The sequence below is a fragment of the Diceros bicornis genome, chromosome 27, assembly GCF_020826845.1.
Source record: "Diceros bicornis minor isolate mBicDic1 chromosome 27, mDicBic1.mat.cur, whole genome shotgun sequence".
Taxonomy (NCBI): Eukaryota; Metazoa; Chordata; class Mammalia; order Perissodactyla; family Rhinocerotidae; genus Diceros; species Diceros bicornis.
Genome location: NC_080766.1, coordinates 41,215,596 through 41,231,826, shown reverse-complemented (window position 1 = coordinate 41,231,826; position 16,231 = coordinate 41,215,596). Strand labels below are relative to the sequence as shown.

The window sequence follows — 16,231 nt, the reverse complement described above, 5'->3', positions numbered from 1 at the left end:
AGTTGGTGCTTTATTAGCCCATTCTGCAGATGAGGAAACAGAGAGGTTAAGTAACTTGTGCAACGTCACCCAGCTGGGATTTGAACCTTGTACTTTGACTTAGTGTCTGCTCTTTACCACTGTCCCCATATAGATTTACTTTCCTTATTTGAATCTTTAATCATGGACCCTTCTACATCTGGGGAGGCAGGGGAGTGAGAACACTGGAAGAAAATATTCATTTCTAAGTTTTTCTTTTTTGAGGAAGATTGGCCCTACACTAACATCTGTTGCCCTTCTTCCTCCTTTTTTCCTTTTTTCTCCCCAAAGCCCCAGTAGACAGTTGTAAGTCGTAGTTGTACATCCTTCTAGTTGCTCTACGTGGGACACCTCCTCAGCATGGCTTGATGAGCAGCGCATAGGTCTGCCCAGGATCTGAACCGGCGAACCCCAGGCCGCTGAAGCAGAGCACGGGAACTTAACCACTACACCACTGGGCCGGCCCCCCATTTCTAAGTATTTTGAGAGTCAAGTGTCTCCTCATTGTGACCAGAATTTTCCCTCTTCTTTTACAGTGATGTCTGTTCTTCAAAAACAGTGGTTTCTTTACGCTGTATAGGTAAGTGATTCTTGGTTTTCGTTTTTGTGCTTCTAAATAGGAAACATTCTGTACCTTCAGAGGCGCATTCCCCTATGTGTTAGGGGGATGTGGGGAGAGAAAGGAGCTGGGGTAATGGGTTGAGATGTGCCCAAAAGCCTCGTGCCCTCTCGGCACCTCAGCTCTGCCCAAGGAGCTCCTTTCTTGAATTTGATGTACTTTAGATGCCTTCAGCCTTGGGTCCAAGAAGCAGCCGTCCCACGGAGGACAGGCGAGCCCAAGAGGCTGACGGGGCCCCACTCTTGTGCCCCACCCCAGGTGGAGCTGGAGGCCCTGTGGGTATCCCCGTCCCTGTGTTTGGGTGACTCATAGTTTGCAAACCTTTTATCAATGTGGAAAGCATCGTCCCCCTGCTCCCTTCTCTGGGACGACCCAGTCTTGTTCCCATACCGCTCTTGGTCCTGAAGCTCAGCTTTTCAGTTTGAAGCCGTGAAGCTGGCAGACGCTCCTGAGTGGGTGACATGTCCCCGTGGTCCCGCAGTAGCTTCCCAACCAGGCTCCACTCAAGCTTCTTTAGGTTCCAAGACAGCATGATGCCCGCCCCGCCCTCTGACCCATGTCTCCCACCCACATGAGGAAAGCCCTCCTTTCCTTTGTTGGGGAATCTTGGGGCCCTTGAACATTCAGTCCCTCCAGGACTCAAGGAGATCCCAGGGCCTTGTTATCCAGGATGCCCACCTGGGTATCTGGAATCACACGGTGCCAGCAGAAGTGGTGCTTCCTGGGATCTCAGAGGGACTGGAGGAGCATCCTCTCCTCCCCCCAGCCGAAAAGAGACCAGGACACGTCCTCTCAAAGTCAGACCCCAAACAGACGGGAACAAGAGGTGGCTACAGTCGCCCACCAGCCTGGCAGGACCTCTGGGAGGGGAGCCGTCTGGGAGCGTGCTGCGGGCAGGAGTGGGGCAGGCGTCGGGTGGGGCAGGGCGGCCCTGCTCCTGCTCACAGGTTGTGCCTGTCGCCTTCAGAGTGCGGGGTCTCCTCGAAGAGCCACCAGAGCCGGATCGTGGGTGGGAACAACGCCGCCCAGGGAGAGTGGCCCTGGCAGGTCAGCCTGCACATCCAGGGCGTCCACGTCTGCGGAGGCTCCATCATCACCGCCGAGTGGATCGTGACTGCCGCCCACTGCGTGGAGGAGTAGGTCCATGGCGGGGGCGGGCCCGGGGCCGAGGGCTTCTGGGTTTGGAGGGGGGTCTGTGGCCAGGTGACCTTGAGTCAAGTCTCTGACCTCTTCAGTCTCTGGTTTCCTTATGTATAAGTGGGGGTTCTAATGGCACGCGTTTCAGGGGAGCTAATGCACATAAAGTGTGGGCCAAGCCCACCCCTCCAGCGGGTAAACATTGGGCGTCTACTGCATGCAGAGTTCTGGGCCCAGGGAGGCAGTGTGGACTGAGAACTCCTTTGGCCTGCTGTCTTCTCAGCTCTGTCCCACCCCTCTTGAAGCCCCTGCCATCTTGGGAGGGCTGGTCCCTCCTGGATGCTCGTCCCCAGCAACTCAGACACACTCACCCTGCCCTGCCAGAAGGTTCTTTGTGGCCCCCAGTTAAGTGTCCTTGGCTGCAGCGTTGCCCACACAGATGGGGAAAGAGGGTCGAGGGTGTAGTCATTTATAGCCTTAGCTTTTGTGGAAGATATCGTCTCCCCTCCTTTGTTCTTAAACATAGAGTTTTTTGGTGACATGCCTGTTTTGGAGGAAACCTCACTTATCAGAGCTGTTTCTCTGGTTTAGAGTGTGGCCAGGCCTGGCTCGCCTCCTGGCCCGGCCATTCTCGGCTGTGTGGCCTCGGACAGTCCACTCGAGGTGTCTGACCGTAGTGTCTGCGCCTGTAGGACAGGTGTGCCTGCTCCTCACGAGGGCCGCTGTGACAGTGGAAGGAGGCAGTGTTTATTACCCAAGGGTGCTCCCTGCCTTCCATCCACCGGGTTCTGATGGCGCTGGAGGATTGGGGATTCTCTTAAAGGGAAACATCCCGATAAAATGATGCCTTGATGGCTTTTAGACCCAGAGTCTGTTGATCACTACACATTTATTAAGCACCTACCGTGTGCCAGGTAATGCTCCAGCATATAAGGGTAAGTAAGACCCGGTCCTGCCAGAAATGGGTTTGAAACCTCAGGGAGGCATTTTGGCCCAAGAAAAAGTGTTCTTGGGATTGCAAAGGTTTGTGGGCTGGTGCAGAAGCCCAGGAGAGACAGGATTCAAAGCAAGAGGTTGGAAGAGGGATGGTGTGAGAGGATGAGGCTGCGACAAGGGAGGGAGAGAGAGGAGCCTGAGCCACCTCCTGGCTAGTCGTGCCGTGTGGCTCTTGGTGATTTGTGTCACCTCTGGGGCCCGTGGCTCTGGCTTACTTTTGGAGATCCTCAGAATGAGTGTGTTGTCTCTGTGGTTCTGAGATGCTGAGTGGCATTCATCTTTATCTTCCAGCCCGCTTAACAACCCGCGGTATTGGACCGCCTTTGCAGGCATTTTGAGCCAATCTTTCATGGTCTATGGTGATGGATACAGAATAGAAAAGGTGATTTCTCATCCAGATTATGACTCCAACACCAAGAACAATGACATCGCTCTTATGAAGCTGCAGACACCTCTGACTTTTAACGGTACCTATCTTTGTTTGTGTGGCTCAGGCCGTGTGAACAATTCTGACCAGATTTTAAGGAGAGGTCGACTGGAAATAAAACTCGTTCCGTGACAAACAGAAGGAAGGAATTCACGCTGAGTTAGGGTGGCATGCAGGAGGGTTGGCTGATATAAGAGGGCTCAGCAGAGGCCTGGTCACCAGAAAATGTGCCTGGGGTGTGTTGAGGGAAGCAGTAACCCTCGTGCTTTCCCTCCACTGTACAGAGTGACGAGTTAATGAAAATATGTGAGAGTCTAGAAAGGGTTTCGCACCCACAGCACTATTGACATCTGGAGCCAGGGCCTTCTCTGTTTGGGGGATCTGTCCTGTGCGTTGTAGGATGTTGAGCAGTATCCCTGGCCTCCATCCCATAGATGCTGGGAGCACCCCCCTAGTTGTGGCAAGCAAGATGTCTCCAGACATGGCTAGACGTCCCCTGGGGGCAAAATTGCCTCCAGTTCAGAACTACTGGTCTATAATTTGTAAAGATACTTCAGTTTTTCACATAAATTCTGAAAATAAGATACTTTGAAATAATAACAATTTAAAACAATAAAGCAACAAACATGATTTCCCTTAGCCTCTTATCTGGGCCTCGATCTAGTCCATCCGGGGGGCTGGAATGTTCCAGCCCCACATGCATACAGAAGAAGCAAAACCTCATCCTTTTCCTCGAGGTGTTTGCATTCAAGTTGGGGAAGCAATTTAAAGATAGAAGAACCGGTCTATGGAGGTCGTATCCAACACCGGCCTCCAAGGTGCGAGCTGGAAGTGCCCACGTGTGTGTCTTCCCTACCCTCTGTCACCTGGAGCTTGTGTATTTTTAATTTCTACTTTTTGAAGATTTAACTTTGAAAAAAAGTTAATTATGCATTTTTCAGAAGCAGAGTTAGCAAATAATTCCATTTATAGGTAGCATAACTTCGGAAAGGAAGTTATTGCCTGTTAGAAGGAGGGGCCTGGCAGGGGCAGAAAGTGGGACTGCCAGGACACGTTGGCATCTGGAATTTTCCTTGGTCAGGGTGGTGGTGATACCAGGCTCAGGGATGCCACGTGGGTAAGGTCCCGGTGGAGACCGTCACCGCAGGCCTTCCGTTACGCCAGACCAGCTTACAGTGTTTTCTCTTCTTGAAACAGACAGAGTGAAACCAGTGTGTCTGCCCAACCCGGGCATGATGCTGGAGCCGACACAGTCCTGCTGGATTTCCGGGTGGGGCGCCACCTACGAGAAAGGTGAGGCTCCTGGGCACGCGGGTCTGCAGGTCCCCCGGAACATAGCACTAGGTTCGGAAGGGGAGAGTCGGGTTTTAGTCCTGGTTCTACTACTGAGTGATTGGATGACTTTGGGCAAATCACCCAGTCTTCGTGCCTCAGTTTTCGCATCTGCTAAATGGGAAAAATCGTACCTGCCCTGCCTAAGACAGGGTTCGTATTAAGATCAAATGGAACAGTGTATGGAAACTGCTTGTTGACCTATAAGGGCCATATAGATGTGAGGGCTCTGCAATTGCTCTGTGTTTGCATCCTGTTGTTGCTAATGGGCTGCCCTGGAATTCCGCCTGCCCTTTGATGGCTGAGGGATAACGGACTCGTGAGAACGGGCCTGCGTGACCCGGGAGGGCCAGCTGCGTGCTGTCCAGGCTTTCGTCCTTCTGCCCTGACACCGCAGAGACGGAGGAGGAATTAGACTCCCCTGGGGCAGGCCTACTCAGCTTCATTCAGTTCTAATTGGCTTTCATCTCCCAGAATATTTTTCAAATAAAGGGGTCCTGGCTGTTTCATTTTTCTGGAGTGTGGAAGTGCTGAGTGGTACAAAGAAGCATCTTATATATTGTTTACATCCTTCTTCCAGGAAGTGCTTAGGGCGCACATAGTCACCCTGTAAACCAAGGTGAAAAAGTACAAAGACCACGTGGTGTGGGGAGAGAGAGGCAGGGGTGGACCTCCTGGCATCTAGTCTAGAGTAAGTTACCGAAGTTGAACCTTACGGTTGTGAGCAAGCCTTCACAGCAGCCAAGACGAAAGGGAAAATCAGCGGGTATTTGTGGAGCACCTACGACAGGCTGAGAACGCAGCAACGAACAGATAAGACAGAGCTCTGCCCTCAGGAAGTTCACCTACTTCTGTGGGTGTCTGGGGCCAGGGAGTGGTCAGACAAATGACTGAACTAGGTACTTTCATACAGCAGATGGTTGTGATAGCTGGAGTAGTCAGGGAGGGCTTCTTGGAAGAGGTGACGTTTGAGCTGAGATCTGAATGACAAGCATGTTTAAGAAACAGAAGGGCCAGTGTGACTGGAGGATGGTGAGCCGGGGGTGAGGGGGTAGGCTGGGGCCAGATTGTTTTGGGCCTCATAGGCTATGGTGAGGGCACTGGCTTCTATTCCCTGTGAGAGAGGGAGCAGTCAGGAGGTTTTAAGCAAGAGAGTGACATGATCTGATGGCTGTGTGGGGAGTCACGGAAAGGGTGGGGGCGAGAGTATTCAGAACACAACAGCAAGGGGATCGTTGCTGTGGTCCTTTGTGACAAGATGGCGGCTCAGGATGGTGGGCGTGGAGGTAGAGAGACCTAGCAGATTTGGGATGGAGCCACCAGATCTGTTGATGGATTGAATGTTGGCGGGCAGGAAAGTGAGAAATCAAGGGAGGAGGGCTTCCAGCTTTGTGATCTGAGCCCCAGGGTGGGTGGTGGTGCCATTTCCTGAGCCAGGGAATATGGGGTGGTGAGGATTAGAATGGAGAAGTGCGCGATGACAGGTTCTGTTTTAGCACATTAATCCCGTGGTGCCTAGAAGACATCCAAGTGGAGGATGCAAGATGGGACGGAAGAAGTAGAGAGAACAAGTGCTGATAATTGTTTAGAGGAGTTTTAAGGTGTAGGGGAGCTGAGAAGTGAGGCAGTGTATGGAGGATCGTGCGGGGTGGAGAAAGGTCGGTTTATGAGGCAGGAGCCCCTTGGGTGCTCCGGGAATGGTCCAGTGAAGAGAGAGCGATAAACGAGGAAAATTGATCCAATAGCACCAAGTGGCTGGGTGATGAGAGAGGATGATTCTGGAACACAGATGGAGTTCCACAGCTCCAGAGACAGGAAGTCTTTTCCTTGCAACTGAACTCTAGAGCTGCATTAAACACAGGCCCCGCCAGTTGTAAGATAATCCAGGTTCCCCAGGAGAGGGCTTGGGAGAAGAAGGGAGGAAAGGGAGGGGCCATGGCCACCTGTCCAGTGGCACGTCTCCGGAGGGAGTCCCCCTCTTCCAGTGAGAGCTGCCGGCAGCACTGACAGCTTGATGGTATCCTCTGTCTTAGGGAAAACCTCGGACATGCTGAACGCCGCCATGGTGCCCCTGATTGAGCCCTCGGAATGTAACAACATATATGTCTACAATGGCCTGATCACATCCACCATGATCTGTGCAGGCTATCTGAAGGGAGGCATCGATTCCTGCCAGGTAATTGCAAGTTCTTATTCAACCCTTGGGTCTCGACTAGCTCCCCTGAGTCAATGAGGAGAACCCCCTCTTCCCCAACGAGGGTTCCACGTCCCTGGGACGCCGCGCCAGCCCTGGTGCAGCTGTAGGAAGTGATGGCCCCTGACGGTATGAGAGCATTTTGTACTGACCAACACCACCCGCATGCCACTGCTTCCTCACAAAGGCTTTTATTTTGTCCAAGTGTTGGTGGAACAGAAATGAGGATTTTGACTATTTTAAAATAAGAACAACAATTTATTTGGTAACTCTTAGCTGATGTGGACTAAAATTTGTTGCTGGTGTAGTCTCTTTTTGGGATTGTATTTCTGTTATCTCGTTGGAGGAGATATGGAACTCACACACCCGCTCCTAACCTCCACCGAGACCCCCGCCCCGACCCCTACCCTCTCTGCACGGTCAATAGAGTGTGCGAGTTGTTTGAACTCTGTAACTTGCTGTGTCCCCTAGGGTGACAGTGGAGGTCCTCTGGTAACGTTGAAGAGCAGCATCTGGTGGCTGATTGGGGACACAAGCTGGGGATCTGGATGTGCCAAGGTTAACAGACCAGGAGTGTACGGAAACGTGACAGTATTCACAGACTGGATTTACCAACAGATGAGGGTAACTCTCCCGTCCTCTCTCTGATTGACTTCTCTGACTTCTGACTGACTTCTCTGACTTGTGGCGTCAGAGCCCAGACGTTGCCCAGTGGTGCTTGGATGAAAAATCTGGGGCTCCGCTTCCCAGGGTTCAGAGCTAACTTTATATGGGCTTCCTTGTGTTCTGCTGACCACACCTAGTTCTGGCTCAACTGGCTCTGATAACCCACCCAGACCTCATGGAGTCAAACTTTTGGCGATGGGCAGAGAGCAGAGGGAGGCAAATCAGCCAGTCGACTCACGACTGTGCCCTCTCCTTCTCTGGCCCATTGAGTGTGCCATGGGGTGGAGAAGTAGCCGGGCTTCTCTGGTAAAAGGAAAGGCTGTGAAGACGGGAAAGACCCAGGAGTGCCCTGCAACCCTGCCCTCTCAGACTCCCAGCCTGACCTGCGGTGCTCAGCAGAGCCCTTTGCTCGGGCACTGCCCACATCTTGGGTGAGAACTAGATCTCTCTGCATCTCAGGGCCCTCAGGACTGGCAGTTTTCACAGATTTCTGCCGCTTCTAAGGCTGGGCTCCTGGTGCCTTCTATTTTGTCTCCTCTCAAGTCTCCAAAGGTACCCGGTCTGTAGAGGGCGGGGCAGAACCAGAGGGCATCGCCCAACAAGGCTGGCCCGTGTCTCCCCCAAATGGAACCATGAGAACTAATACTTTCCAGTGACCTCAGGGGTAGGCCAGTCCTCAAGTGGCAAAGGGCCGGGTGCCGGAGATGGACAACCCAGCTGTCCTGTTGGGGGCTGCGTGGTGGAGGAAAGCTGGTGGGGCTGGGGTGTGCTGGGGTGGGGGAGGTGCTCCTGACACTTGGAGGGAGGTGAGCCGGACCAAGGGGTGCGCTGTCTCTCTGGGACGTGAGAGAACAGGCGAGCACGGTGTGATTAGGGAGCTGCCAGTGGCTCAGCATGGCCAGAGCGTGGAGTGCAGGAGAGATAGTGGGGTGGAAAGCAAGCACTCATTAAACACTTGATGTATTTCAGTGGCTGAGGTCAAGCTTGATTTTCCCAGACAACGCTGTGCTAAACCACGTGATTCCCACACACCCTGTTCTCCTTCCTCCCTCCAGGCCTTTGCCACCGCTGCTCTGTCCACCTGACGCCTTCCCTTCTACTGTCAGCCTCTAACCTTGACCTTCACGCTATAGGACAACACATCCCTCTGTCCTATTGTGCTTGCTCTTGTGGGTATAAGGGCCTCGTGTCAATTTAGGGGAAAAAATAATTGTCTGCCTTTGTTTGTCTTAAGAAAATAACATCGTTTCTTTTTCCTTTTTGAACAGGCTAACAGCTAACCCATATGGCCTTTGTCCTTGATGCTGTTCCACAAGAAAATGAAGGGGCTGGTTTTTAATTCCCTGTGCATAATGTATTTTTAGCAATGATTCAAAGATCGTCTCATTTTTATTAAATAGTGAACCTATCTGTCCTTGGCCCTCCCCACAGTTCTGTGCAGGCCACAGTGGCTCCTCCCCAGGCCACACTCCCTGACTCCTTGTCTGAAAGGAGTGACCGGCTGGGCTGGGTGTGGCATCCAGGGCCCATGCAGAGCAGAGGGATGCAGTCTGCCCCGGGGGATCTTCCTTCTGAGCCTATCCTGGGGGCTATTTTTGGATGCTCATAGGGATGGTGGCTTCTCAGCTGCTGGACGGCTTGAGATGGAAAGAGAGAGGCCAGATGGGACCTGCAGGGCCCCCGGGCAGCCCCAGGGCCTGTTTCTCCTCAAGGGTTTTCGCTGATCCTTTTTACTACCTTCTTAGCAGCCCTGATGGTGGCTGGAAATAAAGGGACCAGCCTTTTATGGGTGATGACTTGATAGTCACTTGTAAGGACATCTCAAACCTCTTTTTCTTCTTGTGGGTTGAGAGTGTACACGGAGCCCTGGGAGCAGAGGAAGCCACTGCTGCCGTGCTCACCCCTGTGCACGGCTGGGTCAGGTGGCCACTGCGCGTTGGATGGGGCTCCGCCCAGGGAGACCCAGTCTTACTCCCCGCTCTCCTCCCGCCCCTCTTCCCGCCTTCTTGGAGATTGTGCACACCCCCATGGTCCTCGCAAGGGGACCTCCTAGTCACCTGGGAATTGAGATGGCCTGGGGAAATCAAGGATGTGGGCTTGACGATACACTGTTTCCTGTCATGTTTCTACAAGTTACTACCTCAGTGCTCCTGGGAGCTCGGCTGCGCTACCCCTAAGTCGTTCTGCATTTGGCTCTGAAACTCTTGCTCTCCTTGCCGAGTGGAAGCAGTGGCTGACTTGAGCTCTACAAAGCGACTGGCTCCCAGTTGAATGTTCTGTAAACGAGAATGGCACCCGTGCTTGCGACGGAGAAGAGAGGTGTATTTTGGACTCCCTGTGGCCCCTTCCAGCCCCTCAGGTTTCGCCCGGAGGGGAGGACCACGCTCGAATTGCCAAGAGTGAAGCGTCAGTGCTTCTGCTGTGAGGTCTGCTTGCCCCGAGGCCCCGCCTCTTCTCAAACACACGGGTTTCCAACAATGAAATGAATGATTCTACCGCTGGGACCTCGACTTGAAATGGGAGGTGGTCCAGTCCCTTCACAGGATGCTCTCACTCCACCTGCCTCCGTGGCAGCTGCATCCCTGAGGGCCCTCCACGGCACTGCCAGATGCCCACTCCCAGAGCCGGATCTTAAAAAGCGTTGTCACGGCGAGACTGTGTTCCTTCTTCAGAGCTTCTTTTTATTTATGTGACCACCGTGCGTCTTCTGTTTTGTATCTTTTATAAACTGTAAAATTCAATTGTGAAATATTGTACAAATAAATTATGCATTTTTTTTTTTCAAAATGTTGATGGAGTCTTTGGAGAGCTGCATGGAGAGCAGAACCAGTCTGCATTTCCCTGCAGAGTGGTGATGTTGGGGCAGCTGCTGTGTGGCTGAGGCAGGGGCAAGGGTGCCAGTCAGAGGACTGAGGTGAGGCATGGGGGCTGGGAGGCTGCCATCGTCTGGTTGGTCCAGCAGCTCTTACAGCCTCTCCTGTCAGAGACAACCCATGGATGGCTCTGAATGGGCGTCAGTTGTGGCTCCCGCTTCTCCCAGATCCAGACCCTAAGACCCACGTCTCTTCCAGACCTCTCTGCCCCGTCCCCAGATCCAGCTTGTCCAAAACTGAGTCCAGTATCTCGCCCCCTAAAGCTGTCTTTCTGGAGTCCCTGCTGGTTCCTGGTGGCAGAATGCTCCCTCAACAGGCATGTATCCCCGTGCCCCGTGGTGTGACTGCAGGTGGCAGGAAAGATTGGGTTTTTTTCCAGCCTGAAAGCAGAAATCCATTCTCATTCTTTGCATTCCGCCAATCCAAGAGGGTCTACGTCTATGCCAGGTGATTGGAGAAAATGACTGTGTCTGTCTTCATTATGTCAAGATGTGTCAAAATTATGGAAAAAGTTGTGATTAAAAAAAGTAAAGAAAGTACACATTTTTGTTAGACAATATGCTTAAATACAGTTGATTCTCGTTATTCATGGTAATTATGTTCTACAAAGTCGTGAACACTGAATTAATAAATACTCAGTCATTGTTCCCAGGGGACAAACAGGATCAGGTGCCTGTGAGCCCCAGTCTTTGTCAACCGATTAATATGTAACCTTATTTTGGGTGTGTTTCTGTTTAAGGACACCTTATTGATGTATACTGTTGATGCATTAACATTGAACTCACAGCCAACAGCCCTGTAACTCGCTCCCGAAGGAAGCTTGTCCAGCACATGTATTTTCTCTGGAAGGCACATCACAGCCTTTTTGCCCTCAGGACACGGAGACAGCACTTCCCCACTACGCGCGGGGCCATTTTAAACATCGGGATCACCAGCAAAAATCACAAAAATGCTGAAAACAGGGCGTTAAATGGACTATGAAAAGGACCCCTGTTTGCAGGGTGGGAGCTGAAACAGGAAAGCAGAGTGTTGCCTTGCTCCCCAGCTGGGAATGTGCGTGTAGAGAGACTCAAAGTTTCTTGCCACTCTGCACGTGTCCCCAGAGCGCTGCTAGTATTGATTTTGGGGTTACAGGTAAATTTTAGCTCGTAGGTAAATTCACAAATAAGGGATCTGCAAATAGTGACAATCGACCATCTACCGAAAATGTCCGTGTGGGCAAGGCAGTTGACAATCTTTTCAGTTACATTTTTCACATTGGAGTCACTAGGTGAATGGTTTTACTTTTGGATGAGACTGATTTCACTTAAAAGATCTAGTCAGAATGCTGAGACTAGGGAAATATTGTTATTTTTGTATTTAAACCTTTATAAAAAAAGACATAAGTGTATATATATGTATAAACAAAATACTAATTACAGTAAAGTGAAAACATGAGTATTAATAAAGGTGCGTAATTTGTGCTGATCATTTTTTGCTCCTTGCAGCCGGGTCAGCAGGAGAGTTTCTGGCATTGAAATGCATGCCCGCCTTGAACCACCTCTCGCTGAGTTGTTAGGGGCACAATCCTGCCTTAAACTCAGGTCCTTGGTCTGTTCCTACGTCTTTCTCTCTGTTGTGCTGTGGCTTACCGGATGCCGGCCAGTTTCAGTGCCTTTTTTCCTTCCAACCAAGGCTTCATCCTGGGGCCTGACTTTGTAAAGAGCCCATACACCCCTGGCTGGAATCCGATCCCCCAGCCACAGCCCTTTGCTGCTTCAGACCCCGAGGGAGGGTGAGGTAGTGAGATGACACCCTGCACGCCAGAGTGCATTCTCCCAGGGCACCCAATGTTTTAAGGGAAGTGCTGGAATTTATGCCACTTCTAAAGCAACACTTAAAAAAGAAATCACTAATATAACAGCTACCTCATTAAATGAATTAGCCCCATAAATATTGGTGTGTGAGCCATCCCTTTGAAGTGACTAATCTTATAACCATCTGAAAACCCACCCAACTACCAGGACCGTTTCTCCTTTGGGGGAAAATGAAAGTGGGGTCTGACAGATCAAAAGCTTGTCTCTTGCTGCTTTCATTGCCGCCTGGTGGGGGAGCTGCCACTCGGATGGGATTCCTTTCCTCAGAAACGAGCGGACTTTGGGGGACTCTGCTGGCTGGCTGGCTGGTTGAGAAGGACGGTAACAAAGGCAGGTGCTCTGCAGCATCTTAGAGGACAGTCACACATCCAGAGAGTCATTTGAACAAGTGCCCAGTGTCTCCCACAGCATTTATTAAGCACCTGCAGCATGCCAGACTCTGTGTTCTAGAAAACCAAGGCTTTCTATTTTAGTCAGTTCATTCTATCCAGCTCCTCTCCTCACTCTGTTCCCAACAGAGCCCCGTCCTATGGGGTCAGCTGAGTCCCAGACTTGCCTGGAGGGAGGGTCTGTGAGCGGACATCACTGATATTCTAGCTTATTCTGCACAGAGAGATGGACCGTCAAGCCAGTGCTGTAGATCAGGCAGCAGAATCTGGAGACTCAGGTTCTGACCCTGTGCTGCTGCTCATCACGGTGGGGCATGGGGACAGGGAGTGGGGGCACAGGGCAGGGCAGTTCAACCCCTTGCCTGAGCCCCTGCCCTCAGAGTGAAAGAATCACACAAACTGGTCTCCAGGGCCATCTGTCCCTGAGTCCTGGACACCTGGGAGGAGGGACAGCGCAATTCTCCCCGGACAAGCCGGGGAGATCCCTAGACACCTGCTCTTTTTGGCCAAAAGTTAAGGGATTACGAGCACCTTGCAAGTCCCCAGCAGATCTACCTCCAGGGTAAATTCTCATTCTCTGGAGCACAATCTATCAGCTTTCTTCCTCCATCCTTCTATTCTCTCTAGGAATCTCCAGTGAAATTGTAATAACAGCAAAGAACTCTTGGCAACTCTGACACCTCTGACTGATTCTGGTCCCCGCAGAATCTTACCATAGGCAGCAGGGACGCTGGTACTGGAGAAGTTACTCAGGCCAGCCACGAGAGGGCGCCAGCTCAGGAAGGGGCCCTGCCTCTGATGGTTCCCCAGCACGGAAGTGAAAGCTGGCTACATCTAAAGGGACACACCTCTAGTACTGGGTTAGGAACGTGAGCATGGCTTGCTTACAGTGACTCTTACAAGAGCCTGTGCATTTTCTTTAAGCATGGGCGAATCTGGCTCCTGCAAGAGCCAGCGCCTGGCAGTTGAGTCAACCTGCAGGTGTGCCACTGGCACCTGGGACAGGCATCAAGGTGCGGCCCCACAGTGGGCGTGGACTTGAACCTGAATGCCCATTGCTTTCCCGGCATTCCCTCTCGTGAATAAATTCTCAAATTGTCCCAAAACATTGAGGCTCATAGACTCCTGAGTGTCAGAAGGGATCTAGGGGGGAGGGGCTGGGGGGAGGGGACAGTGTAGCTAGTCCACCTCTGCCCTGATGAGTTGTTGTCCAGCTTGGCCCGAAGCCCTCCGCTGCCTGGGAGCGCACAGCTCTTGAGGTAGCCACTCCGTGTCTGGACATCTCCATAGAAAGGGCCCCTGCTGCCCATGTTGGTTGTGTAGAATGTATCCCCCTGGGGAGCATTCGCTCACAGGTCCTCCCCTTTGGCATGGCCCGGTACCCACTGCATCTCTCGGCTTGTCCCCTGGCCTTCTCTCCTCTGGGCTCCGGCATCGCGATGCTTCAACTCTCACTTTAAAGGCCACGGTGGCAGGTCCTTTCATACCCCACCCAGCCACAGCCCATTGTTCAGTCTCCTGCCCTGAGCTGGCCGTGGCTGGGTGTCTGCGAGTGTCCTCACCCCAAGGAGAACAGTTGGGACTCTGCCGTGCTCCTCTGGGGCAATTCCTGGTTAATATTCCACCTCCTCTGCTTCCCAGATCGCCTAGCCAGAGCATCTCCTGCAAAATCCTGCTGGGGGACCTCTCTCGACTTGGGCCTTTATCTTCTCAACTCCATGCCAGGCGCCCAGTGATTAAACAAGTTGGACACTTGATTGGTGCACATTATAAACAATTAATGCCATTAGCATCACACTCTGTTTCCCTTTTGTAACCTTATTCCCCATTTCCCTTCAGCCTCTTGTCAATAACCAGACCATGTTCTTTCGTTCAGCCCATTCGTTCCTACCTGGCCCAGCCACCGAGGGCAGCGTCAGGGCCCAACCGTGTGCTCCACCGGGTTCCTACCTGCTGTCATTCCCAGGCTTCTCCCCAAAGGAAAAATGTCAGAGAAATGTCTAGGAGAAACAAGTTTATTACAAATAGATGTAATATGGCTTTTACAAGCATTCACACAAGTGGCATTAATGCTCCTAAAACATTGGGCAAGTGAAAATACATTCCAAAAAAACAGAAAATAACTGTTCTATGATGCTTCGCATACATCTGTCTCTGATAAAGAGATGGAGAGAGTTTGGGGAGGAGGAACAATCCAGAGGGTAGAAAATCATTCCTCCTAACCAGGAAAATGGCATCGCTCCTCCAATCTAAATCATATGCTACAGGAGGGCGGGGCTTTAGTCTCAACGCTTGAAACCAAATAGCTCATCACAACTTCTTACTGCATCCTTGCCCACTAACCGACAAGCACAGACAGGGACCGCAAAGTCTGACTGCTAACCACTCGAGTATCTGCCAACGGGGAACTAACCACGGCATGGCTGCCAGGGAAAGACGCTGTACCTCCGCTCCCTGAAGACGTGCGTGGAGACGCGAGGCGGGGACAGAGAGCCCGATTTAACCGGGGAATTTGGCTAACCGGCGCCGAGCCTGGGTCAGCCGCGCAAGCCGCTCCTTCAGGAACTTCCTCTTATCGCTGGTGTCGCTGCGCTCCTTCAGGAGCCAGTCGTAGGTGTCCTTCTCCTGCAGCAGCTGCAGCATGCACTTCTGCAGCTGCTGGCCATATGTTTGGAGGACGAAGAACTGGATGATCAAAGGGATGTGGGTGGAAAGGCGGTTGCTGGCCTCCTGGAAGAAGGAACAGTTCACAGAGGGTTGAGGGGACATTGCAAAGAGGAGACTCCGCCCTCACCACACGAGCACCAGGAGGGATCCGGACCTGAAGGTGCAAGGCCCCTGCCTGCATTTCAAACCCATCAGCATCCTCTGTGCTAGAGGCAACGAGGAACTATGCACGGTGCAGAGAGCAGCCCAGCTAGGAGTCAGGGCCGACCTCGACTCTGCATCCCCACCAGCTTTTCCTGATGATGAAATGGTTGCTTCTGATGGAAGAGGGTAAAATGTGTGCTAAAAAGGTAAATGGACAGACTGAGTACAAAAACTGTTTTCAAATTATTTACAACTCTGTCGAAAAGATTTTATGACTTTTTTTCCCCATCAACACGAAAATTATTTAGCAGAAAAGAGGCTGGGCTATGAAAAGCCACAGAAAGGAGCCCTCTGAGTTCTACGCATGTCGAAAGTTAGTCTCAACCCTTCCTTCTCCCTCCCCACCCCCATCTATTAGAGAAAAGTTTCTTTCCTAAGATAGGTTGATCTCCCAGGAAGCTGATACATACTGGAACCTTAGCAAGTTCCTCAACCTCTCTGTGCCTCGGTTTCCCTTCTCTATGAAATATTAGCACCTAGCCTCATGGAATAGTTAGAAAGATTAAAAGAACTAAAAGATAAATTTTAGAAAGATGCCAGGCATGGAATCAGCACCCAGCGGATGTTAATTGAGAGAGTCGGTAAAATGGGGATGGCACATACGCTACGTGTTCCAGGATGAGAGTGAGCAAGGGACATGGCCTGTCACCAAATGGAAAGGGAGGGAAGGAGAGAAGGAGCAGTCAGACAGGAGGCGTTCAAGAGGGACACTGGGGGCCACAGGCATTGAAGTCCGATGCTGGACAATGAACACAAGCTGAAAGGCATGGCTAACATCTGGAGTGACAACACCAGGCACCCAAAACATCTTCTGAGACTTCTGGTAGGAAGATGGTGGCAAAAGTCATTTCTC

General features: G+C 51.7%; 2 protein-coding genes across 5 annotated transcripts in view; one reads left to right on the top strand and one right to left on the bottom strand.

Annotated features, from left to right (window-relative positions):
- TMPRSS2 (transmembrane serine protease 2) overlaps positions 1–10,284 on the top strand; it is a 36,929-nt gene extending 26,645 nt beyond the window's left edge. For 2 of the 3 annotated variants that reach the window (XM_058523142.1, XM_058523140.1), the window contains exons 8-13: positions 555–598; positions 1,605–1,773; positions 3,062–3,237; positions 4,395–4,490; positions 6,563–6,705; positions 7,195–8,147. In XM_058523142.1, the coding sequence (XP_058379125.1) occupies positions 555–598; positions 1,605–1,773; positions 3,062–3,237; positions 4,395–4,490; positions 6,563–6,705; positions 7,195–7,371 (805 nt within the window). In that variant the 3' untranslated portion in view covers positions 7,372–8,147. Of the gene's footprint in view, positions 1–554; positions 599–1,604; positions 1,774–3,061; positions 3,238–4,394; positions 4,491–6,562; positions 6,706–7,194; positions 8,148–8,657 lie in introns of those variants that run through there. The other variant, XM_058523141.1, reaches the window with a different exon arrangement.
- A 4,222-nt stretch (positions 10,285–14,506) lies between these two features.
- The window catches only part of MX1 (MX dynamin like GTPase 1), a 37,636-nt gene continuing 35,911 nt past the window's right edge, over positions 14,507–16,231 (bottom strand). For both annotated transcript variants that reach the window (XM_058523138.1, XM_058523139.1), the window contains exon 15: positions 14,507–15,237. In XM_058523138.1, the coding sequence (XP_058379121.1) occupies positions 15,007–15,237 (231 nt within the window). In that variant the 3' untranslated portion in view covers positions 14,507–15,006. The remainder of the gene's footprint in view (positions 15,238–16,231) is intronic.